The 27297-nt window shown below is 40.5% G+C and overlaps 1 protein-coding gene across 1 annotated transcript in view; it reads right to left on the bottom strand.

The window, feature by feature from the left end:
* The window catches only part of LIMCH1 (LIM and calponin homology domains 1), a 181746-nt gene that overhangs the window by 110181 nt on the left and 44268 nt on the right, over positions 1-27297 (bottom strand). The window contains exon 2 of the mRNA XM_055796716.1: positions 5130-5200. Within this exon, the coding sequence (XP_055652691.1) occupies positions 5130-5200 (71 nt within the window). The remainder of the gene's footprint in view (positions 1-5129; positions 5201-27297) is intronic.

The following is a 27297-nucleotide window of genomic DNA, read 5'->3' as shown; positions in this document are numbered from 1 at the left end:
ACTATTCCATAGCATTACGCTTGCACTGATCTGGCACATAGCCAGCTCTGGCTGAAAACAGCATTCATGTCTGCCCAAAGCTTGGTCAGATGCACTAGAACCATAATGCAAGCGCAAAGAAACTCAGCTCTCTCAGAAAAAGCAGCTCTTTCATCACCAGTGGCATGAAGGACACAAGCTAAGAAGATTTCTTATTTACAGAAGAAAATTGTTCTCCTAACAGAGTAAATGACAAATTTCATTAAGTAATTCTTGATCACAATCACTTTCAGCTCACTGAGATTTATAGCCACACTTCACTTTTTCTTTAAATACGATTTCAGTAATCTATGTGCATGACTACCTTCTCACTTTTTTTTTTTTTATTTAAAAGTAAAACCTGAAAACTTTCTTGTACTTTTTGAGATCATACATTCCTAATATGCACAGCTGAAGGGAACCGCCTTTCCTAGATATTGTCCTACATGGTAAAAAGGATAAAACTTTTCCTTAATTGACTGTACATACCCAATTTTAACAAAATTACTTAAAAGCAATAAAATACCTTCACATCTGCTCTTTCAAAACAATAACAAAAAAGTTACAATCAAAGAATCCTGGTCTCATATAATAAGTATAGTTTCTGTACATCTTACTAAGCTACATAACACCATATGCTAATATACAAAGTAAGTGTCTCTAAGAAACAAAGAAGAGTTTGGGAAAATGCTCATAAGTTGGTATCCAGAATTCACACACGAGTGACATCTATCTTCCACCACATATGGTTATTCCTCTTGTATATGTTTATGCCATGACTCAAGGTATAGTTGTTAGAACTTCAATGGTTGAGAAAAATCAAAGATTTATTATGCCTGCATTTACATATGTAAAACAGACATGGAGCCAAACTGTTCTACATACAGAACCCAAACTATTACACAAAATAATGATGCTGTTGAACTCCACCACAAAGCCAAATAATTTCTGCGGATATCTAAATTTGGATTTGGTTTGAGTTTGTTGTTTAAGGTCCTTTGCCCAGGTTCTATGTCCCAATGGTTGTTGTTACTCTTCTTTATGGTTTGGTCCTATTCCTGACATTAGAATCTCATTACAACTAATACAAACTTTCAGGGTGGCTGGACTCCTATACTGGTTGGTTCCAGAGAAAACTTGAGAGAAAATATGATCCCCATTGCATGTCAGAAATGCTTACAGATATATTGGACATGTAACGCCCTTAGATAGTCATATCAAAGCAACCAACTAACTTGCATTTTCCAGGTGTCACATCCCCACAAAGACGTCTCTAACTGCTGAATGCCCAATGTGAAAGAAGGAATCCCACAGTAAGAGCTGGGCAAGGGGAGGTGGACAGCAAGGAGACCAGAAAGGAATTGCTCACCTTAAAAACACACTTGCAAAAATACCAGAGCAGCAACAACTGGGCAGGGTTGCAGGAAGATGCATGCATTTTTGTCTTCATGTAGTAATTTTTCAACTTACTAACAGCAGTTGTTGCATGGTTAGAAATAAAATCAACTTCAACTTCCTTATCTGCTGTTTCAGAAAAGCAACAGAACTACCCAAATCAGTGGGGGAGGTGGATGGAGACAGCATTTACTTTTTCTTTTGCAATCAACCTGCATTCAGATGGCTGAATCTGTAGAATAGGAACACCTACGCATTGCAACAACCAGATCTAATTCATTCCTGACTAATCCTCTAGCTTCTTACGATATCTGGGTCAAACGTGAATGTTAAAGCTATGTAACAAGAAAAAACACCAAACGTGCTGGAGTGGAAACTGGGGATCTCTAGTGGTATTTCCTGCTACTGGTGTTGTATTCCTGCCTCATATAGCTTTCCACCATGCCCCCAGGAGGGCATATTTGCCCACCCATGCAGAAGTGTAGCCAGGGAACTCCTCAGTCTTTGCATATGAGAATTTAATACACAAAGCAAGAACAGAGCAAGCATTGCCTCTGCCTAGCTAAGATGTCCCTTGCTGAAATCACCATCTGCATTGTTGTCAAACAGCTATGTTAAGAAGCCATGAACTCATTTCAAATGAAGTCATAGTCACTGGCTTCTCAGCACAGCTGGGTGAACAGTTAGAGCTGGCATTATCAGGGCAACTGCAGAAGTGAGTTTTCAAATATCCAGAAAGAAGGAAGGGCTTGTGTTACTCTCATCTGTCAGCTTGCCGCTTTATGGCATTCTGCGTTGTTTAAATATGCTCCTAAGCTCCTGAGTGCATCAAGCTATGTAAGTGTCATAATGAGGCCAGATCAAGATAGCAGCCACAGCGTAAACACTACCAGAGAGGCAGGTACACATGGCTTGTGGGTGCCTGTGGCTCACACACACATGTAGGGCTGCTCCGCTAGTTAGGCTGGTGGTCCGTAACACGTACATCCCAAGAGTCCAAGATTTTGGCATCACACGACTAGTTGTATTAGTTTTCATATATTAAAATATGCAGGTAATTGCTAGATGTGAATGAATCATTTATAAGCAGTGTAGAGAGGCCTGTCTGAGTTTGTGGGCTATGTAGGCAATAGACATCAGGATCAACTGGAGGGAGGCCTGGCATTACTGTGCATAAGGCTCCGACAATCCTGCTCTAGACATAGACAGACTCCCCCTGTGCTATTTTGCACATGGCTAGTCTGACTGTTTAGGGAATGGACTCTGGGGTGGTGGCTATCCTGCCTCGCTTCTGCGAAACACCTGCAAAGTCAGAAGGTAGCTTAAGACATGTTTGAGACATTCAAAGTACACTGGCTGTGTCCTCTCTCCTGACAACAGTTTCCAGTCCTCTTGCTGCTCCGATCCCGCAGAACGCAAGCACACTTTCAGTCCTTATCACAAAATACAACAGGTAAGGCTTTTCCCTAAAATTTCAACAAATCGGATAAACCAGACCAAAAGCAATGAATTCTTCCATCTTTGGAAACATAAGATAGGTATAATTTCTTTCTTGTCCTCTGAAGCTTATCAAAGACTTTGAGATCAGGTTTTCATCTACTTGTTGATGTCAGCTGCAATGAAAGCACAGCACACTGGAAGGAGGTTAAGAGAAAGCTTGAATAGCGTTAGATTTTGTTCATGAAGTACCCAAGTAGGTCTCTAATGAACCAGAGAAGTCCAGTCTAGAAAGACAATATTGCCTGTGGCAGCTTTACTAGCATTTCTTCACTGAGCAACAGGTAAAAAATTAACTACTGGTGCTACATTGCCAAAGCCTGTACTTCTTGAAGATACCTTAAGAGTTCTCAGTGTTACATCCCAGATTTCTGTTGGGTTCTTTATTTTACAGTGGACTAGGAAACAGTGAGGAGCACACTGTTATTGTTGGCGTCATAATTTGTTCATCATCAGAAAGCCAAACTTGAAGGCAAAATTGGTGGCTCTCTGGTTAATGCTCTGTACCCTAATAGAGTTCTACCTACTAACCGGAGCTGGCAGGAGCAGGATGCAATGCAAACATCAAAGCCTCTCAGATTTACGGTTAAGGAGACTGATCCCTTCAGTTTTTGCACTGATCCCCAGGTGGTAAACCAGGACAAGCAATTTTCCCAACATCACAGAAAAATTTAGTAGCATAACCAAGTGTTGTTCCTTGACCTGCTTATTACTGGAGCTCACAGCCTCCTAAGAAATACATACTTATTTGTTTCATTAATAAAACATCAGTTAGTTAAGCTTTCCATCTTAACAATTTACAGCATTTAAATAAGACTACCTCTGCTTACTTGCAGATAAGATTACAATCTAATCTTGAGATACACATCCCTTACTTTTCATGCAACACAATTAAACATTTTTTTAATTAATTGTTTTAAATAACATTTAAAGAGCACTCTGAAGCAATTCAGCACACAGCACTTCCCTTGAACACACAGAGGAGAGAGATCTTGTGCAAGAGGCAACCCTTAAATACAAAGAGGTAAACTACACACTCCTTCCGAGTTACACAACTTCTGATCAACAATAACAACTACTTCCCTCCTCCCAAAGCCACTCCTCAGCAAAGACATGAAACTACAATCAAACTAGATCATATCATTTCCTTTATATTTTTCCCCCTTTAACAGCTAAAGTTCAAGCTGCCTGATTAATGACACCAGTGAGATATACAACAGTATTTACACAAGCAGGTTTCAAAGCTGTCGTAAGCTACCTAGAGCTGAGTTACAGGATATTAGCTCAACTCTGCTGCTGAAAAAGCTTCCAACTTCCAGTACCTTCCACAGCATAAAACTTAACCAACAGCTGCAATGGTCAAGCTCAACATCTCAGAAGACCTCGTGTATAAATTTCAATATGCATTCAGTTCTGCACAAGCTTTGTCCTTCTGGTGTGCAAAGACAACTTTTATCAACTTCAGCAACAACCCTGCACACCCAGGGAAAGAATTCAGTCTATACAGATGATTCAGATCAGTGGATTCTCCCAAACTCCTGACAACCTGCGTGGGATTTTCAAAGAACTATGGGCAACTGGGCACACTTCCAAATTGCTCTTAAAAGTCACCAGCTTTGGCATCTAAACCCACAATATGCTTTTGGAAGACTTGCCTAAAAACTAGCTATTAAAACCACAGAGAGAAACATGCAAAAGCTAACTTGCATCTCTTCTCCAAAAATTACAAAACACATCATTCAAATGCACCTTTAGGCAAAATTTAGAAGATGCCTAACCTTTCCAGAAACTATAAAAGCAGCCGAGTATTGATGGTATTCAGATGGCTAACTCTTGACAGTGCTCAGACCTGGAGTTGGTCCAAAACACCTCACTGTAGCAGAGACGCCTGTAGGCAGGTGTGGAACACCATTTGCCAATCTGTGGTTAACATCTTTAAATAAAAGGAAACCAAAAAGCAAACATCATTTTTACTTTACATAGCTCAACTAAGGAGCTGGGGTGGAGTGAGGGAAACACTTTGCAAAACCTGTTTTCTTTAAGCCACATTTCAATCCTCACCATAACAATAGCTTTGGCACTGAAACGATGCTGTAGTGAAACACCAGTGTGCACAATGTCAAAACTCGCAAAAGGAAACCAACAATTTGACATACTAGCTAAAGTGCATTTCAGCTTTAGTCAAGATTGTATTCAATGCTCAAAACTGTGTTACTTACTCACACAGAAGAATGCCATTTTCTAATCCAGAACGGAAATCTTTCTCACCAAAACTTCTGCCTGTCACTTGCTGCAAAAGAGTAGGGGGGGGGAAAGAGTGACATCTATTAGAAAATGTGCTTTACAAGAGCAATTCATAACATTCAGTTAAAGCATCTGCTGCATAGGAAACATCTGAGCTTTACAGGCCTTGCCAAAGGACTAAGTCATGTTCATCAACCAGTCTCCTCCTCCCTCATAGCTCATTTCATTGAACTATTTAGCGCACAGAATAAAGTATTTGCTCTGGCCAGTGCCATTACAGGTTATAACACAGCTGTCGTCTAGAAGTAAAGAACAAAAATGACAAACCAAAAACTATAATGTAATCTTCAGAGTATTTTTTTAAATTTTATCATTCAATGTTTTGATTTTTAAAACAACTGTATTTAGACAAACTATATATTTTCACTGTTTTTTCTCCACCATGTTAAAAATATTGTACTTTTGGGGTTGAACTTTTGGCCTTTATCACCTTTCTAGAACAAGCAAAGGCAATTGGAAACCCTCCCATGAGTTACAGCCCTTCAGACACATGCCACAATACTGGTCATATTAAATGATATTTCAGATCATGAAGTCAACTGTGAGCGTGAATACAAACTCAGTGGAAGCTAAGGTTTAGAGACCTACTCACAGTCCTGTCAGGGATGCTTGAACCAGGAGGTACATTCTGCATCACAAGCTCTTAAGCCAGTCTGTGCTGCTTAGGGATGGGTTATCTAGGAACTGTCTAGGAATCCCAATTTTGCCTGAGGGTGCCGGACGCTAGAAGCATGACTGAACCCCTGTTTATGACTCACTACCATGTTGACAATAGCTTGCCATTCATCCTCAAATCATCCTTAACTGATGACGTGTTCGGTTAAAAGAAAAGAGTATTTTTTATTACCATCAACGAATACATAAAAATAGTTGCTATGTTTAGACAGCACTGAACAGAAACAAAACAATGCAAAAAAAGCCTGCCTAGTTTTTAATTGTCCTCCAGGAGGTCTTCTCCTCACCCAGCCAAAACATTTACCGGATGCTTATAGAGTTCTCATGGCTTGAATCCAATCTTTCAGCAAGACCCCTTGCTCTGGGCGTTGCTTCCACCATAGAGAACAGTGACTCGGGGACACATCTGTCCTTATGTCCCCATTTTCTCCTTGCTGTTCCATTCAGATACAAGAGCCTTCCCCTCCCAGTTTCCTGTCATAAAGACAGCAATTTATAAAAACTGACAAGTTTGGCACTTTCCCACGGGATTAGCGAATGCACCAGCTTCACAAATGCCGGTTATAGCTATGCACAGTCTTACAGAACACTTTTTTTGAATTGAAGTGCAAATGCAAAGCCTAAAACCTAATCCTCCACTTAACTATAACCTTTTTTTTCAGTGTGAAGGAACTTCTCCCAGAAAACTGGTATGACAGTGTGCAAACTTTAACACCCCCATACTCTGAAAAGTGTATCATAAAGACATCAGTTGACAATCAGATTTTATGCATATGCATAAAGAAGAACAAGGCACTGTGTTGCTCTCATACTTGAGAAGAAAGCAGGTGCAATTTGCCAGTAGTAGATGACCTCTAATCATTTAAACTATCTCTCACCATAGTAAATCCTCTCTAATCTTGATCTGCAGGGAGAGAGGGAGATCATAACAATAAAATCATTAGCATTTGGGATGAACAACAGGCGAAGCACATCAAAACTGAGCTTTATTTCATCCATAGAGTAAAGTATAGTACAGAAAGGAGTAAGAGGAGCTACTTTGTAACAGCCTGACTTGTAGTGGCTTTTTCATCTATGCAGGGGAGGAAAAAAAAAGAAAATAAAAGATAGTTATCTTATTTCACTCCTCAACATCAAATGTTCCAGGTATGGAAGTCAATCTTTTTATGTGATTGTTGAACACCTTCAATTCACCAATTCAACAGTAGAAACTGTTAACACAATTCAGGTAAGAATCTACCTGGCAACAGCTGTCACCTGAGTATCGCTGTCATTACTGCTGATGTAAGGAAGCTTTACACATAATTTCTGGTTGCACGAATAAAATCATGAAATGCCAAAGCACAGCTGGAACAACAATTCATCCAGCGAGAGGTACAACAGAAACTGACAGCAGATGAGGAAAGGCAGGAAGGTGCAGGAACAGTGCATGTCTGTTTGAAAAGGAACTGGAAGTAAATGAGGCATGGAAAGGTTTATGCATATTCTAGATGATCCAGCTGCAGAGGGGAAACATTAATCAGCTACAAGTCTCCTGATTTAGCCAATTAAAATCTAAGAAGAGTTCAACAGAGAAAGGCTAGAAACTAAAAATAAGCATGAAGATGACATTATAAATGACAAAGATAAAACCAAAAGGGGAGTGAGAGGAGCAAGAAGATGGGTCCACCTTTTCCAGAGGATATTAAGAGCTCAGTTTCTTGGCATATGCACACAGACACATACACCCCTGCTCTGAAGAGGCCACTTTGGGCCGTACCCTCAGGAACAACTACTGCAGGCCCACAGGCCAGCCTCTTACACATTGCTGAGATAACCTTTGCTCAGCACGTGGGAGAGCAGGAGGAGCAAAGATTTAAAGTGACTTGAAGCAAAAGGATCAGCACTCTCATATTTGCAGACAGTCTCACATAGTTAAGCGCAGACTAAAGTTTGCCCAAACCCACTTAAAAAGGAAAACACGTGCATTAGCCATAGTGTCACCAAATGGTTGCATGCATTACAGGGATGTGTTCACATTATTAACCTAAGCACTGGTCTCTTCCTCCTAGCTTATCCTCTTCCATCTCTGGAAAAATCTTCCAGTTTGACTGCTGGATGAAACTCTGAAAACACTGACGTACAAGAACTAGAGGGCAGCATTTACAGTGCTTCTACTGGACTTTACTGGACAACAAAAAACTATACATCTGCATCCAGGTACAGAAAACTGGGAAATGGGGGAACAGATGTTTTAGTCCATCAGGTTTCACACTACAGAGAACTGGTGTTCAGAACTCAACTTGCACAAAAACAGTCATGGACAAATGCAAGGTAGTCTGAATCTTGGACTACTGCCCACAGGAAGGAAAAAAAAAGAAGCAACACCAAAACCCAATGAAGATGCTAACTGAGGGAACATTGAGGCCTGGCCTTTCTTTGCAAGGCCCTCTCTAGACCACCACGTCTTACATGCTTTCAATACCCAGTGTCACCCCCACGTCACTGGTACAGACCAGCAGCACGCGTAGGCAGTACGGGAGGAAGTAGAATACATGGAAGAGCTCCCTATTCACTTCTGCAACTCTGCAGTGCAGGCATACCAAAGTTAGAACGAAGCACCTTAAAGCCAAAACACAAGCTGTATCCTGCTAATGATTACTAAAAAAGCCTCCTGCTTCTTTAGTAAGTTCCATAAAGCTGAGGAAATACAGTTGCCTTTCCATATCATACTGTAAATTAAAAATAGACAAGTGAAACAATATGATTTATTATTGTGCTTCATTTATGTGAGGAGGAGTTGGTTTTATTCATCATCTGGATGATGTTTTCTTCTCTGTAAAAAGCTGCAAGCATCTTCAACCAGGGCAATCATTTGACTGCCTGACGTGTTTCTCTGTTTCATTGCCACTTAACAACCCAGAAAATGAACCTAAAATGAATAATAAAAGTTTTTCCAAAAGGAATATTAGGAGACTAAACCACAGCACACTGCCTCTCTATCACAAGCTTATGGCAAAAACTTTAATATGTATTTGCACACAGTAACACTTCTTGTATACAGTATTGTTGCTGATTAACTCCTTTGTTCTGTGCAGTTATGCATGCCACTAAATTTATGTCATCAAGGATGGCTGTCATCCAGCCACTAACCAGTGCCATATTACACAACTCTATTTTCACTAAGCTTCAGTTCACATTGTTTTCCTTGCATTTTGTATTGCTGCTGGTGCTTCCTGAGATGGAGCTTGCAAAGCCTCTGGTGTCAAAACAGCTTAAGGGCTTGAAAAAGAAAAGGTGACAAATTAGGGAGCAGATGCTGGCCTCAGGTGAAATTTATCTCAGCCAACAAGATATAAGTAGTTGAATAAACACTAGGTCATCAGGGATAACACTTTGCAAATGGTTAGCTTAATTTTCTATGTGCACATCTGAAAATAGCATGTAAAGTGGTGAAAAAAAAATATAAACACAGCAGGGAGAGGTCTTTGTTACTCATTACGCATTTTGGAGAGCTTTTGAAGCATGGCAGCAAGGAAAGAAAGATTTTCAAAAAGTTTGGTAGGCTGTTCATTTCTTTGTACATGTGTATGCTGCATTTCCATTTTGTGCAACCACTATTTTCCCCTATGTAATTTTTTACTTAAATGAAAAAAAGCCCACCATGCTAGTTAACTAGAAAGCATACTGCTTTTACTTGAGGGAGGTGTAAAAGTAAGGCTTAAACTGTCATAATCACAGGAATGTAAATAGAAAGCATTGGATCATATAAGCAGCTAGGAACACAAACCACCAAAAGCAGCAGGACAGTTTTCAGGGCATCAGGACTGGGCACCTCTAGAGTAATTAATTCCTAATTCCCCATTTCTGACATATTTGAGCTAATAACATGAATATGCAAGTTCAACTTCTTTTTCATGTAGCAAAGGCAACCAAGACTTCTGAACTAAACAACACTGACACATTTAAAGCCAGCTTTACATTTGCAGACCAGCATTGCACCACACTGCCAAGGCAGTGCAACGGGACTTGGGGACCCTTCACCGGTTCCTGGTTCTGCCATGTATTGTACATGCAATGCTTTGCTCTGTCTGCAAAGTAGACACAATGTATCATCTCTCTTCCTCCACAGCAGAGGGATTTAAATTGCTAAAATCACAGCAATATAAGCCAGTCCTGAACAGCTTTATTACTAATACTAGGAAGCTTGTTCATTTAGTAGACAAATCTGAAAACTGGATGAATCATACCCGTCTCCCAGGAAAGCTGAATGATGGCAACAAAGCCTTCCGAGGCATTATCGTATTGAGGCAATTTACTACTGAAATCAGTAAAAGGGCAAACAACTATCTTTAGTGTGTATTTCTGCTTTCAAGGACAAAAGGAGCGTGAGCTCACAATGACTAAAGTGGCCAGCAATGAACCACCTGAAATTCTGTGGTATGGAATTTGAAAATTTAAAGAATGCATGGGAGGAAGGAGGAGATTTCACACTTGGGTAGCAAGATTAATCTGCAAAGAAAGAACTTAACATTATTTATTTTTAGATCTTTCACTTTCTGGTCACTTAACTGCAATTTGCAAAGGTAACTAGCTGTGCTGAAGTCCCCTCCGTTCTCTTCCTTTGGCTATTCACCCTTATATTATTCTTTAAAGAGCCAGAGAGTTGACTCCCTCTTTTTTACACTTCATAGCCAACCTTTGAAGGGAAGAGGAGCAGATGACTAATACTACTAGCTATCATTAACACCTTTTCCCAAGGTCTTATTTTCTTACCCAACCAGGCTAAACATTTTTTCACACTTCATAGCCAACAAGTACATCATCATAGGAATTTTTTCTAGCAACAACTGAATAAAATAGGGGATAGCATATTCTCTTCCATTTGCTTTGAATTCTCTTCTTTCACACTGGGTTAGCTGACAGTTTGGTGTCAAAATACAGCATGGAAGAATCATACCCACTAATAAAAACATACTCCCAACCCCTTTGGGTAAGTCCAATTCTAAATCCTCACTAAAGCAATGATTTCTTTACTACAGGATGCTAGTCAGTGCCTTTTCTTTTCCACGAAGGGAGCAACAACTAAAAAACCACAGCACCTGATGTTTTTTTCAGGTCCTTTGCATAGTCTAATGAGGACACGAACCTATGAATGGACCCATGCGTTTATGATTTATGTGTAAACTAAAAGAACAGGTTCAGTTAGTACTCCGTTTCGGAAACATGACAGAAGAAATGCAGAAAGAAGAGTAAACAAATGCACCACCTGACAGAAATTTCCACTTCAGCTCTCTTGACCATCCTTGTTCTTCCTATAAAACAACGATTTACCAAGATGAAGACAACAGAGCTGCACTTAGACCCAAGACCACAAGCCAACTCTGAACTGCTACAGAGCAACACTAGATTCAGGCCTTGAGTTTAGCAGGTCTTTGACAACACCTCCTCCATGTTTTTGTATATACCAACAGAGAGATCAGCCTCTGAGCAGCTGCACTACAATTCTGCCTGCTGAAAAGCCAAGTTATGATGAGAGAAGACAACTGCAAGCAAATGAGGCTTATTGCTGCTGATAAAGCACAGACATCACTATATTCCTCCTTTCCCCGTTAACATACCACTGCCATCAGCAGCTATTACCTACCTAAGGCTTTAAAGCTAAATCTGGGAAGGTTTTGTCCTTACTAATCCTGCCCATCACCAGAGCTTTCCAGGCTGAAATTCTGCATTGCTAACAGTAGTATCATACATGCAGGGCTGCCATACGTTGTTTGGATTTATGATCTTGCAGAGCTGTGCAAATTTCTGCCAGGACATCTGGTAGTATAATCCCACTTGGCTGGCAAGCTGCTAAGGAGTGTTAAAATTTCATGATAGAGTAAAATCAGTCTCCTTTTTCATCTCCCCTCCCTAATGCTGTTTGTATACATTCCCAGTTGCATTGCCAAACGTTACAGCCTTCCCTTTGGGGTGGGGTGGGGCAGAAAACGTTTTGTGGAGAAGGAGCAAAGAGCAGCAAGAGAGAACTTGAAAGCAACTTCTGTCATTAGACTTCTCTTGGCTGCAGCACAAGCCCTGAAAGCTTCACCTAGCAGCAGGTCATCTCTTACATCAGATTTGTATTTGACAGTCAGTAAGTTGGTACTGCATCATTGTTCTATGGGTAACTAGATTCTTATCTGCACTTCAAGCAGTATTATCAAAATTAGATACCAGATGACAGAACACCCTAGGATATCTGGTTTTAATCAGTGGTTCAGTTTGGGGGTCTTTTTATTTTTAAAACAAGAAAAAAAAGGAAAGAAAAAATAAGGTCTCTATAAGAAAAACTTTCCTGTACTGTGGGATCCATCATCTCTTTGTTAATTTTAATGTGAATTTAAGGGGGTGGGGGGGTTTGCAGGCTCCTGCCATAGATTTATCAGTCAAGTGTTCATCCTCCTTCTTGACTAAAGAGAAGGAATGAAGCATTATTTCAGGAAAATAACTTTTATTTGATGGAAGCTACACCTTATCATAATGATACATTCTTTAGCTCTGTACTCTTTTCTGTAAAAACAAGACCCCATGCAGATGGTCAGAGGAGCAAAGATCACGATTAGCATGTACGATGTGGAGCCAACAAGTATAACACACCAGAAGACAAGAGTGCACAATGCAACTCCTCTGTCTGAGGCCCTCATTCAGTCCAGTCCTGGCCATCTGGAGAGCCTGGTCTCACTCCTCTATGCCATCTGGAGAAAGCATCCTGTTCAGATACCCTTTTTACTACTGCACAACCTATCCCAGTTCAGGGTTAACCAGTACTTAATGGCAGTTCCTGCACTTTTGAAGGGAAGAGGAGCAGATGACTAATACTACTAGCTATCATGAACACCTTTTCCCAAGGTCTTATTTTCTTACCCAACCAGGCTAAACAAGCAGCCTGCTCATTGAAAAATGAAAGGCTGATTAAAGTTATTATGGATTTTCCAACCTCTTTAGTGTGATTCCCCAGGGCTTGCCACGGACAGACAAGCACCTGCACTGACTTCTATTCTTCCTTTTTAGCTGTATGCAGAATAAAAAGCGTATACAGGGAACTACCCTCAAAAGTAGTAACTATTGATTTAGCCCTTATTATTTCTCTAATGTGATCCTTCTTGAAGCTGGAATCAGTGCTGATGGAGGGCATTAACTCAAGTTCTGGGTACTGAACTCGGAGGAGCTGTCAGACCAACAGATTTTATCACCAAGCCAAAGATTTTTTAGCAAAAGCCAGGAGAAATTTTTTCCTTTGCCTGAGGTTGATTACACTAGCAACTACTGAGTAAAACAGGACGTTGGGTTTCTGGCCATCTCTAAAAGAACGAAGAATTAGAATAAACATTGTTTTACCCTTTAACTCCTTTTTCTAGTTGCAGTATTCCACGGTCTTGAAAAACTGCTCCTCCAAAATGTATGCTGCATTGCATCATCTACATGTTGAAACTGAAGCATCTGCTAATAAACCCCTCTATTTTCTCTCTTCCAGATTTAGAAAGTTTAGACAGTCCTTAATCAAAAGTGTTTAAACCTCTGTCAACTAATTACAGCTGCAAAGGCAGAGCAGAACACCGGCAGCTGACTCCTTCCTCATTGAGCCTCACATCTTGTCTCACCCTCAAAGCAATGAAGAGATCAACAGCTCTGTAGGAGATGATGGGATCACTGCAGTATCTAGATTTGTTAATCCCCACTTTACACTGCTCTAACCGCTTTTACATTATTGCTGCATTTGTGTTTTACAAGACCACTGCGCTACTTCTTGGACAAGCAAATTTTTGACACCAGCGCATTGTTTTTTACCAGGAACGTGCATCTTGGCAGACAACTTGAAAACTGCACACATTTAAAGCTGGACAAAGAGAGGAATACAAACACAGAAGCAGCTCCAAGTCAGAGAGGCCCAACACTAGAAGCACTTCAGCTTGTCAACAGAGAGACTACCAAAGCTCAGTACTGTTACTGAGCTTTTGTAATGAAACATGTCTGCTAGGAGACACCAGCTTCCCTTTTTGAAGGAATTAGCTGTTCACCTGAGCTAACCATTACTGAATTTAACCAGCCATTTAAAGATGACACTGTCTTTAGGTCTCAGTGGAGCCTCTGAAATGCCAATGATGAGCATCACTAGGCACCAGTCTACCTTGCAGCTTTTAAATTTAATGTCATCAAGTCATATCGAGACAAGTCCATATGTAAAGTGTCCCATTTACAGTTTGTAGAATTTAAATATAATATATATATATATAAAAGTATATCTCAGCAAGGCATTTTAAGACTTGGCTCTCCAGGCAATAAGCCTGGAAGCCCAGAGCAAGCAAAGCAGGAGACTGACTGTGGGGAGTAAGTCACTTCATACAGACACCACTGAAAAGCATAATTCTATCTATCAATATAGCCCTGCAAAACTTTGTTCTATTCAAATAAAAAGGAAACAGGTAAAAACCCAACACTTCTGAGAGCAATCTGAGCTCCTTGGATGTTCCCTTTAACTTTGGACCATCATTTGGCACTTCCTCCAGCTGGAACAGAGTCGCGTGCCACAGCTTTGCAGAACTACCAGCTCCCAAACAGGAAAAAAAGTGCATTTCAAAAATCACAGAATGAAGAAAAATGACCCACTTTCCTGCAGAAAGGTGGCTAACCTTAATTCAGTCATACATTTTTGAAGTTTTCATTAATAACTCTTTGGAAGGGGATCTATTTTCTTCCTGCCTCTAAGGAGACAGTTAAGGAAAAGCATTCACTCTGAATGCTTTTCAGCTAAACTGGTTTTTAAACACCATTTGGCCACCAAACAAGGGTGGAGCAGTATCTGTAGTGCTGTCAGGGAGCAGCAAGGACAATCTGCTCCCTAAGGGCAGGAGAGCCAGGAGATGGGGGTAGCCCCAGCACAGGCTGTGTCCTCAGCAATGGGACACACTTGCACAGGGCACAAACTGACAGGTGAAGTCTGATACTGGTAACAAGGCCATCCAGGGCATCAGGTATGGCTGGGGCCTGTCTAGGGAGTCCACTCAGGAGCAAGAGGAGACACAGCCAGAGACAGGACTGGAAACAACAGGCCACAACGTGGGTCCAAAGTTCATCCATGATGAAAGGCAATGAGCGGACGTAACCTACAATGTATGTGCAAGGGGTCCCTCCAGGAGACAAGGTACCTACAGCATTATGCTGCACACTCACAGCAGTAGCTCCAGAAGTTCTGAAGTCATGACAAACCTGACCAAGGAGCAAGAAACAGAACAAGCAAACAGAAAGCTTGCTCTGCAAACACCATCTCTGCCACCAGGTACTCCAGACCTCCAGATACCAGTAGAAATGGTAACACCCCTGCAATCCACAACAGTTACTGGTTCTCAACAGCACTGATTCACTTTACCCATCTCAAGGCAATGGAAAAGCCCATTTCTTCTCACATCTTGCATGAGAACTAGAGAGGATTAACAGACTGTGCTGGTTTTGGCTGGGGTAGAGTTAATTCTTTTCAGGAGAAGCTGGTGTGGGGCTATGTTATATCTAGCAGCTGACCTGGCCCTGTCCAACCAAAACCCCTGCACACTGTGGAAGGAGGTAATATCCCCATAGTATGTATAAGGAATTTGTTGGGAAAACCAGCCTGGGTCACTCCTTCCTCAGGAAAGGGTAAACCTATTTGTGGGATTGTTTTTGCTCAAGGACCTGGGTGCATTTGGTGGGTAATGCAGATGGATGGGGGAGTCCAATGAGTACCTCAAGGGAATTTAATCCTGGGGGTAAATAATCCATTATTTGAGTTGCATGTTATGGAAATTACTATGGCAGGAACCTCTTGTTGCTAGCAGAGCTAGAAGCAAGGGGAGGAGTCCATTGGAATGTTAAACCCTATAACTTGGCCCAAAGGGACCAGAGGTGGAGATTGCAATGCATATACCATTAAATTGTTGTAACCCATGATTTGAGTTGCATGTTACAGGAGTTACTATAGCAGGAACCACCTGAATCAATGGAGGACAGGCCTTGTAAGAAGCAGTATAGTTATAAGAAGTGCAGCAGTAACCAGACCTGAGCTGGCTTTGGTGCCCAGTAACTCCACATGACACGCCACCTCTCCTGTCCTGAGTGACCACCACAACAGACAGAGCCCAGTGAACTCAATGGGCAGTTTGTGGACATTTTACAGGGGTGGTCCATAGACTAAGGGAATGATACCTGTGTACTGTATCAAAGAATGGGAAGGGGGAGTGGCAGTTAACGAGGTTGTATTGGATAGTGTGGGACCCGAGCATTGCGTAAATTATATGGAATAAGGGATGGAGAATGTGCTGGTTTTGGCTGGGGGAGAGTTAATTCTCTTCACAGTAGCTGGTATGGGGCTGTTTTGGACTTGTGCTGGGAACAGTGTTGATAACACAGGGATGTTTTCATTATTGCTGAGTGGTGCTTACACAGAGTCAAGGCCTTTTCTGTTTCTCACCCCACCCCACCAGGGAGCAGGCTGGGGGTGCACAAAAGGCTGCGAGGGGGCACAGCTGACCAAAAGGATATTCCATGCCATATGATGTCATGCTCAGCTGGGAGAAGGCTGGCCAGGGGGCCACTGCTCAGGGACTGGTTGGCTATTGGTCTGTTAGCAGCGAGCAACTGGTTTAGTTTCTTTCTTGGCTTTTATTCCTCTCTCCGTTAACAGATCGTAACGAAAAGGAAATTATTATTATTATTTTTTATTTCAATTAGCAACCTGTTCTTATCTCAACGAATGAATCTTCTCATTTTTTCCCTTCCAATTCTCTTCTGCCCATCCTGCCGGGGTGGGAGGGTGGAGTGAGCCAGTGGCTGCGTGGTGCTTGGCTGCTGGCTGGGGTTAAACCATGACACATCCACAAAGACAAAGCTGCCATAAGGGAAGAAACAAAAATAGAAGAGAAATAGGAAGGTATGATGAAACAGAACAGCTATTTCTCTCCAAATCATGACAACTTTACAAGCAGATAGAAAGCCTACTGCAGCCTTTACTGGAATGAACTGGTTTTCTGTTCTCCCCCACTCTGCTCCATGCCTCCAGTGTCCCAAAGCCTGAAGGATAGGAAGTAGCTCCACAGAAGGAAACAGTGGCTGCCATTAATGCTCCAAACAATAGAAACATTTCAGAATAGCTAAAAATCAACTGACTTTTTGGAGCAAAGGGATGTGATATGTCGCTAGATTTGACTGCCTTTAAACAGAAAGTACTTCTCTAAGATTTCAAATCACAGGCTGCTCTTGAAAAGGCACTTCCAAGAACAGCCACCAGCTTAAACAAAACTAAGAAAAAGAACCTCCTATTCTTTTTTCCACCTTCTTCACTATTTACTTCTCTCCCCTCTTCCTCCCAATCTCCCAAAATCACATTTTCTCCTAACTAAAGAATGTTTAGATCTATCTTTCAGCAGATTGCTCCCATAGGAACTAGGGATCGTGGAGTGCATCATCAGTACTAGAACTGAAAGCCATTTTTCATTCACCCAATTTAGCTGGAATAGGGCAGTTACACATAGGTACCAATAGAGTCTTCTGCTAAAAGGAATTCATTAATCAGTATTTTGTCCCCTGCAATGATAAACACACCACTTACAGATCCAGAACATCAAATCAAAACTTATTTACAAGGTTGCCCTTGAGACAGAAAACAGCAATGTTTCACAGTGTAAGTTGTTGCTATCTTCTCCCCTGCTGCTGCAGATACAGGGAGCCTTTGTTTGGAGGACAGAGAACAGGGAGAAAGGGAGGAGGATTGATGGTGCTTACAACAATAACAAACACTGCTCTTTTCTGTTGCTAGAGCACCTGCTGCCTCCATCAGCTCAGGCTCATCCATTATGCAGCACACCAGCAGCAACAGCTCCAAAAGCACCAGCTCTGAAGCCATGACAACAGACCTGACCAAGGACCAAGGCACAGAATGAACCACCACTCATTATCGAATCGATAAACTGCACTAACACTCATTCTCTTCCGTGTCTATTTCTGTGTGAATAATACTGGTGACAATTAGATTAACTATCTGCTTCAAATCCAGACAGATGAATATAAGAAATCTGCCTTCAACAAAATTTGTCAATTTAGCCTTGAAGTAAATAAATACCTGAAGAGAGATGAAAACTCAACAACTATTTTAATTGCTGTTGCTTTTATTTTTAGTGTTAGTGGAAACCATGTAAGGTCTAAAATGGACTGAAAGGAATGTAATTATTTCACTGTAATGCTTTAATAGTGGAAAAGGAGCCTATTAAAAACATGCTTATCATTTCCAATCTAAACAATAAGAACTGCAAGCTTCAAAACATTTGCTACATTTCTACAATTCCAAGAAATCTTTTGAGCTGGCCGCTTCCCCAGCAGAATCAGACCTGTCCCACAAACAGTTTCATGCTTCCCTCACAATGACCAATCCAGAGTACCTCACTCATGCCAACAGGACAACTGAAATGCTACGTTAAACATGAAGCACTGGCAGGACTCAATATATTTAAATATTCTTTTCAAGGTTACCAGCATTAGATTGCAAAGCGCTTTTCAGAATTAGCTGTTCAATTCACAACTTTCAGCTGTCAAAGTGAGAGGAAAAAGCATAATTGATTCAAGTTCTCTATCAGCACATTGGTTTTCCATGTACTTCCTGACACTCATGTACATTAAGCAACCTTCTTCAAATCTGAAATCAATAAAAAAATTCCAGAGATCTTGAAACTAGTCATTAAATATACAATTATATAAAAAGGGAAAGTTTCTTTAAATTACTTTTCAAAGTTTTCAAATTTTACACATTATTCAAATGGTAGATGAGAAATTAAAGGCAAATATCATCAACAACTTTCTCCCTTCCTATTAAATAGCACATAGTATTGACAATGTTACATGGTGCTCATCAATATTATACTTGCAACCGTGGAAGAGCACTACTGTCTTACAAATAGGAAAATTAACCAGAACTATCAGAAAAGGAATACCTGTCAAAGCTACAAGCAGAAGTATAGACAACATGCAGCGGGAAAAACTCAAAAAACCCAAACACAACAACCCCCCCATCCCCCACAAAACCCCACTACAACCTATTTAAGTACACAGATATTCTGTGTATCAACCAAAATTTTTTAGACACCACCACACAACAATCTTTTGAGAAGGCATTCACTGATAGGAAACTGTATTTCTCCCCTCTTGTTTTTTAATGTGAAAAGGTGTCTGCGTAACAGCAGGAGCTTTGTGCCAGGTTCACGTTCTCATAGTGTTTTTCAATCCTGACTGACTGCAAGTGCATCAAAGCCATATTAAAACTTAAGATGATAACCTCTTTGATCTTTTAAAAGGGAAAGCTCAGGAAGAACCCAAAGCTGCTTTCTCCCTGGCTAAAATTGGAAGTGTCTCTTGCAATCAGCTGACTCTAATAGGTGCAAATTCTAAACCTCTCATGCTAAATATTGCCCAGCTTAGGCTGGAAGAAGCAGTTACCTATGGCAAGCTACAAGGAGCAGCTGTGTGATAACAATCTGTTGTCTGGAATGAAGGGCAATTTTTTAAGACTTCCGTGAGAAGGCAAAAGGAAAAACACAAGAGAGCAACCAACACAGGTTTATTGGCTACAAAAGCATCAGCTGACACCTCACGGAAATTTGGACAGTTGCATCTTAACAGTCAGTCCAGTTGCTGAATATGCTTCCTAATATTTCACTCTGTGACTAAGGGCAGGCTGCTCAGCAGAGTATGAAGAAGTTTATAGGGAGTTGGAGAGGCTGCTGGAAAACCAATACTATTTTGGCAAGACTGATCTGCTGATACATTCGCAACCACCACCTGATTTAGCTATGCCAGTTAATCTGTGTTAAAGCTTATTTTTCTTCTAGTATCAATCCTACCGCTGCTGGTTTTGTACATGACGAGAGGCAGCAGGTATCTGAGTATGAGCTGCCTGGTTTTAGCCAAACCAGGAATAAAAGCACACTCTCTAACCATACAACTGCAAAGACTGGCTAAATAATTTTAAGTCCAGCACTTCTGTAGTTTTGCATACTCTGCACTCTGACTCCAGATTTTAAAAAATTGCTAGAAATTTTCTCCCAATTAGCTTGAAGTGATACTCATCACACTCTACCTTTCAAAACACCAGTGATTCTTACCCCTCAGCAATAAAATTTTATTTTTATTAAGTCACACATGACTAGCACATACAAATGTTTAGTATGACAAACACTTCTGTGGGAACAAAGGAATTTAATAAAGGGATGTTAAAAGAGATGCTGCCTCAACACCTGGTGGATGGTGGAGGCAAGGGGGCAGAAGGAAGTGAAGGGCAAGCAGTGCTAGGTGCCTTAATTGCATAGTGTTGCATCCCATACATTTTGTGCATATCACTTTCAGATTAAGTCTGTACATGAATTTTCTCTGCTTCCTCAAAGTTTGACTTGGGTAAAAATAAGAGAAGACAAATGAGGATAAAAATGAAGTTGCAGACTGAAAGTACTTCATCCACTAGCAGCTACACGAAAGTCCTTTTGATGCAGGTTAACTCCTATGGAAAAGCACAGCTGCAGTCTCCAAAAATTAAAAACCCCAAGTTCATCCAAACTCTAGGATCACAGGAGGAGGCCTCACAAACACTCGTTCTAGTTACTTCATTTTTATCTTGATGAGCTGACACCATATAATGCAAAGGCATTTGCATTAGTACAAAATTATCAAGTTAAATAAACCATGTCTCAAGAGTTAATTGTACCTTCTTACTGCCTGCCTGAAGAATCATTATATAATGGAACAAAATTGGATGTCTATTGAAAAAACATCCAACATCAGAAAAAATAATACTATTTTTGTATGGTTTGCATCCAAACCACAAGCCAGCAAGCACTAGAATTTTCTCCAAGACTAATAAAAGTTAAGTTACTTTGTGGTCTTTGGTTACTGGGTTAAAACCAGATACGTTGCTTAAAAACAAAGTTTTTACGTAGCAGGGTTTACAATTTAAACCAGACAGCAAATGCAAATGAACACTTGGACAATTGAAGCTGGGTTTTGAATACTGTTTAGTACCCTTCCGCCTAGGTCTGAACTGCCTCTTGAGCTGCTCCACAAAACCACATCCTCTCCATGATTCAGGCATGCCATTTTCTCCCCGCTTCTCTCCAGCTTAACTCTGTACAATAGGACCACTTTTGGCCACTTATTGGAGGAATTGAAGCAGGATTCTGTAGATACAAGCTCAGATTAAATTACCACACAGTTTTGCATTTTAGTGGCATTCTTCTTGGCTTTGAATAGCAGGGGAAGATGGAATGACCCTGTCTAAAGCCAAAATTAAAAAGTAGTTATTTAATTTGCATGTTTGATACTAATACGCTGTCCCTTGCTACACCACCAACAGATGGTGATGTCTTCTGCAGACCTCATAAGCAGAAGCAGGCCACTACATCTAGATGCCCAAATCTGCCATTTGTGTCTTCTATAACAATCTGCAAGATAACCCTTGCGAAGCTGAGCAGAAGTGCTTGCTAAGATGAAAGGCAAGGTCTTTTTAAAGACTTGTCCAGGGGAAGTCGGTGACCCACATGATCACACGACATTCATAACTCATTATTTATTTTAATGAAACAAACCACGTGTGGATAATAAGGAAAAACGCAACTAACAGAAACAACAGAAATCCAAGCTGATGCATTTAGGTGAGCTGTCACAATACTGTGTGGAGGAGATAAACTTGGCATGTTCACTTTTAGTTTTATGTCAGTCTATTCCTAATACTAGCTCATGATCCCTTTATCTTCACTGACATTGCTGTGACCCTCTTCAAACCTCTCTGGTTTGCTACTGCCACCCAAGTACTACCCATCTTACAATTTTTGATCATCTCACTCTTGCTGTTATAGTCACAGTAGCACATTTCCTCTAGTTTATCCAGTTTTCTAAGCTAAGAATAGAAAATACATATTTCCACTCAGAAGAGGAAACTAATGTCTACTTCAACATCCCTTGACCTTCCAGTTTTGTTTCTCATTCATTTTCAGTTAGGCATGTGGTATTTGATCCCAATGTAGTAACAATCATCCCAATTTCTATTAAGATTAGTGAAAACTAAGGCATTCAGTTCCCAACAGGGAACTAACTGTGTCTTAACCGTTTCAGCTATTTGCAGACCATTTCTGTAAGAGAATTAAAGAAGGTGCGACCATCTGCAGCTAGTAATTCCCACGCAGGGCAAGAAGGTTGAGATTTGCTGCTTCTTTCAAGTGCCCTAAAATAAACAAACCACTTTGTTCCTTCCCCTTGTAGTAACAGGAGTGACCAGATGGGAAAAAATCAAAGGTTTTCCTGATGATATCAATTCTATTATAAACAGCTGGTTTTCTCCAAGTCATTCCTAGATCTTGCACAACTTCATGGCCTTATGCATAAAAATCACTTTTTAATCTATCTACAATCTAGACTTTTTATATTCATCTGCATAAAAGGCTTTAACATCTTCATATTGTTGATTTGCATTCATTCAACAGCTAAATTCAACCAACAATTTAACAGATGAGATGATCTCTCCAGCTAATACATTTTACAGGTTTTATCAGTTTGCAAATTCACAGAGCAGTCTCCCAGGGACCAACACTTACATGTCTCACAATCAAAACAAACACAGTCTGCAGTCCTCAGAAGATACTTAGTAAACAAAACAAGGCATGTGCTGACTACAGTATTAGCATAAACAAATACCACTAAAATAATTTTCCCATACTTTAGAAGTCAGGACTATTTCCAAATTCTCAGGAATACAGCACAACTGAATCTCTGCTCAGTCACCTTAACGCTGGGAGAGCGGCACTTAGAAAGGGACTCTGAAACTACCTTTCTGAATAAAAAAACCCCACAAACACATTTGATATAGATGCTGAACAAGATAGTAATGAGGCTGTTCGTAATTAGCTCAAGGAAAAATAAAAAAGAAAAAAGACCAAAACCCAAACATCAGCACTAAACCTGCCAGCTCTTATGCTGACTGCAACCCCAGAGAGTAGGAGGGAGCCGAGAAATACTGGCAGAGCCTCCCAGCATAAAGGCTGAAGGGTGTGAGAAAGGGGAGGAAGTGGAAAGCAAAAGGGCAACAGTTCCCTAGCCCCTTCCAAGACTTTCGTCTGCAAAGTATCTATACACATTAGTGAAACCATGAGGTTACAACTGCTGACAAACTGTTTGCAGCTTGCGTCCATGTCTGCGACGTTTGTGTGACTAAACAGGTCCTGATGCACAAAAGCAGGCAGCTGACTCAAATCAGAAACTTCAGTCTCATCGGGATCAGTAGTTGCCACATCTAAGCTGTGTTAAATAATAGTACGACAAACGTTCAATACTATTTTTATCTTCATTAAATCCTTAAAAAAATCAGGTAGCAAATAGAAGAAATATGAAGAACTTAATTGGTTTTGAACATTAGGCATAACCTGTACTGAAGGCTTTTGAAGGAAGCTGCAAAGTAGGATTTAAATTTTAAAGATGTGTTTGGAAACATTTCAGCTGCTTTTCTTTTTAGTATTTCACATGTAACTATCTGTGGTTTAGCTAGGAATTTTTTAATATTCATTTAATTCAATGAACAGATGCGAAAGCTTCATGTCAAAACTCTGTTTAAGAGCTGAATTTATTTTTGAAAGGAGCCAATAACGTTTTGAATATCTAACTCTTCTTCAAGAAAAAGCCCAGAAAAAAAACCCAGCCAAAGGCCAGGCCTGTTAAACACACATATCTATGAAATACAGATTAAAACAGTGCTTCCTGCAATGAAAACGTCCACATCTCCCACTGGGCTCAAAATTCAGTCTTTTTGCTACTGGGACAGAGGGCAAAAATGAGCTCTCTTCTAAACTAAGAGTTTAGAAACATCCAGCTGTGCAACTTCTCAAATACCAAGTATACGTGTGCTTTGGAGAGATTATCCCCCTTCCGATACCCTACTCACTCATAGGACTAAGGCATGAGAAAAAAGCAGCTATCTGATCCAGAAGTCAGAAAACTGAATTCCCTCTTACACTAAAACCTCTTACACAAACCAGATGCCCGCACCTGCATCCCAGCAGCTCCCTCAGCCACCACTGGACCAGCCCAGCACCTCCCTGAGCCCTGCTGAAGACCTCCCGAGGCTCCTGTCATGCCACCTCCCACCACCAGCTTCCCACTGATGTTCCCCTTTCCCAAGGCCACAACCAGATGGTGGGAAAAACTTCACTGCCACTCCCAGGCTGACTGTGAGGGTCATCAGCAAATCCTAAAGAAATCTGGAAGTCAGCAGAAGGACAAACATTACTGCCAAAACAAGTCCTCCTGGAGTTACGACACCTAAGACACAGGCATCTGGGCCCAGTTTGCAGCTCAGCTATGAGCTACTTGGCATAAACAAAAATCTGAACATACCAATTGCCTTATACAAACCCAGCCACATGGCCAGGATTTTCAACCTCTCTTTGCATGGGGACATTTGAGTATTTTTTTAATGTTATCTTTGAGGTTAGCTATTTAATTAGTGTTCTACAAAACAATGCATGCCCCAGCTTTTAACTTCTAATTATTTTTCTAGACCAGTCTCTCACATAATAGTTACTCCGCACAAATCAGGCCATTTGATTTGCAGGTACAAGCACTTATGGAGGCGCACTCTACAATAAATAAGAAAACCTCAAAACTTGTTCACAACCATCAGATTAAGGACATACAGAGAACGGAATGCAAGGATCTTGGACTAACAGTTCTGTAAAAACAGATGCTAAACCTCCTCAAATGTGCTCCTCATCATGAGTAACTTCCTTCTGAAAATGCAGAGTACTTGGAGATAAGTTCCCTACAACTACAGAAACAAATAGCTTTCTCCACAGTTAAGAGCTAAAATTTCTTGCCCTTTATAGAATACAACGGTCATTTTGTTGCAAGAAAATCATATACAATTCAAAACCAACTACTCTCATTCCTGAGGCTCCTGCTAGTCATGCAGGGGGGGAAGAAAAAAAAAAAAAAAAAGAAAAGAAAAAGGCATATAAACAGCATGAAATACATTTGATGTACCAATTTGCATTTGCTATCTCAATGACTCTCTGTGGAGATGAGCTTTTCTCCGCTTCTCAGATCAAAGAGACAACAACGACCAGCTACATGTTCTCACATTTTTCTTCCTCTCCCTTCTCAGATCAATTCTCACCTTCTGCAAAAGCACCTTTCAGCCCTCATGAAGCTATACAGAATTCAGTTCAGCAGATACTTGGGCCAAGTCAGAGTTGACTACAGCATCTTACTTATCCTAATATGCCTGAATACCGAGAATGTTCTGGTTAACCTGCCACACAAAATGCAGTAGGCTGAAACTAAGAGATGTAATGGCAGTCTGCACATTGCCCTTTGAAGTAAATGCCCTCCCAAGGAGTAGGAACATAAATATAAGCGTTTCCTCCTCCACTATGACAGCAATATTGCTTTATCTTGCACCATCCCCAGGTGGCCACTTGCTTCATTTAGAGGTTCTGCTGGAAATAAAAACAACCTGATGTTCAGAAAGGCCCTTAAAGGCCAAGTCATCTCTGTCTCGAAGCTGAATCAAATATTTCAAACTCAAAATATTTGAAGTTGTTATAATCAAATTCAATAAAAAAATATTTTGACATTAAACATTACCAAGAAAACCCCTCCACACCAGCAGTTATTCTTTTCTTAGTAAATCCAAAGGAAAGCACTCTGATTTCTTTGTTTTTAAACTTATTTGGTTTAGTTATACACATTGTTTTATAATTCTGCTCCAGTACTCTCAGGGAACCAATTCTGACATATATTGATGCTTTGTTTTAGCAATCTAAAAAACCCACATAAGCAAATATACTGATGCAGAATAGCCTGAAATTGCTTTTTACACTGTCTTTGAAGGAGATCATGGGGAGGACACAAGCACAGATCATTGAAGACCACGATTCCCTGCGTGTCGATTGACATGGAAGTCAATAAACAGCCTCTTTCTGAAATAACATTAGATATGCGTTTATTATTGACTCTGTCATGAAAGAGTCACCATGGGACTGCTGGAGCTATACACCAGCCCCTGCTCTACCCACTGGCTCCAAGGACCTGCCTCTGCACCTGCGCACTCAGAGAAGGTCAGCTTCTCCAGCCAGCCAGCCCTGACTCACCAAGGTCCCATGGCCAGCTCACCAACCATCCAGGACCACAGACAGGAGTGTGCATGGGTGTCATCCTCAGAGTCTGGACTGGAGCTGTTTAACTTTGCTACTTCTAAAAAAGTAAGTCTCATTGAAAAGGGTCTGAAAGTAGATTTTAAAAACTGAGGTATATATAAGCTGCTGTCCCTTTCTGCCTAGCCTTTGATATGCCTTCAGGAGTTGAATTCAGCTAGTCTGTGCTTCCAAGTGGAGTCATAAAAACCTTGCAGCTGCAAACTCCATAGTAAAGGAGAACAGTCCTTACAGCTGAATGGACTTTGCCAACTTATTTGTAAAAGGCATACAATAAAAGGTAAAAAAACCTGTGAAGTCACTCTTCTTTTCTTATATAATTCTTATTTCTCCCTCAATTCCTCCAATGACCAGCAAACTCTACAAAAAGTTCTGGTGGCTACTCTACCACTCTATTCAAGACTATTAACTTGCAATTTACCAAAGCAATTATAATTAATTTTGGGGGATGTGAAGCCTGTTACCACGTATATTTGAATGACTCACTTGTTTGTCCCAAGGAAAGGATGGTAATATACCAGGAGTTGTTCCATGCAGTACAAATGAGAATGAAAGCCTATCTGTTTAACATTCAAATGCATCAGAGCGCAGTGTTTTTCACTACAACCTTGATCCAAAGTAGTTTATAAAAAAAACAAACAGGCCTATGCAATTTTCCCTTTTACTTACCCTTTAGAAAATGTCCACCAGTGCATTCTGTTTATTCTGTATCAGACAAAACCCAACCATGTAAAGACTAATATCTACAGTTTTATTGCCTACATTTGCGAAGTCTCATTTTGTTCATCCCTATCCTATCCTCTCTATCTTAAAAATGTGGGTTCCAATTTTTATTCTTTTTCTTACAAATATCATTTCACTTTGTTACGATACCACAAATATCGCCTGAAGTTAAACCAGCATTTATTCCGCTCACACCCATTTAACACTAGTTCTCAAACTCATGAACGCGGCTGTTTGATAAAACAAACAGTGCTCCTTACAGAGACACACCAAGCATTCAGCTGTAGACCACAGAAGGCATAGGGTAATTTACAACGCCAAGCCAAAAAGAAGCACCTTTGCAACCTTTTATCAGATTATCAGGTTAGTAGATGGTACATTTTGCAAACAACTTTACATGATTTGTCACCAGTGTTCTTTTGTTCTGTTACTTGAGCAACAGTACAAAAGGTTTGAG

This window comes from Falco peregrinus, chromosome 2 (assembly GCF_023634155.1).
Source record: "Falco peregrinus isolate bFalPer1 chromosome 2, bFalPer1.pri, whole genome shotgun sequence".
Taxonomy (NCBI): Eukaryota; Metazoa; Chordata; class Aves; order Falconiformes; family Falconidae; genus Falco; species Falco peregrinus.
The sequence above is the reverse complement of the archived record's forward strand: the minus strand, read 5'-3'. Positions and strand labels throughout refer to the sequence as shown.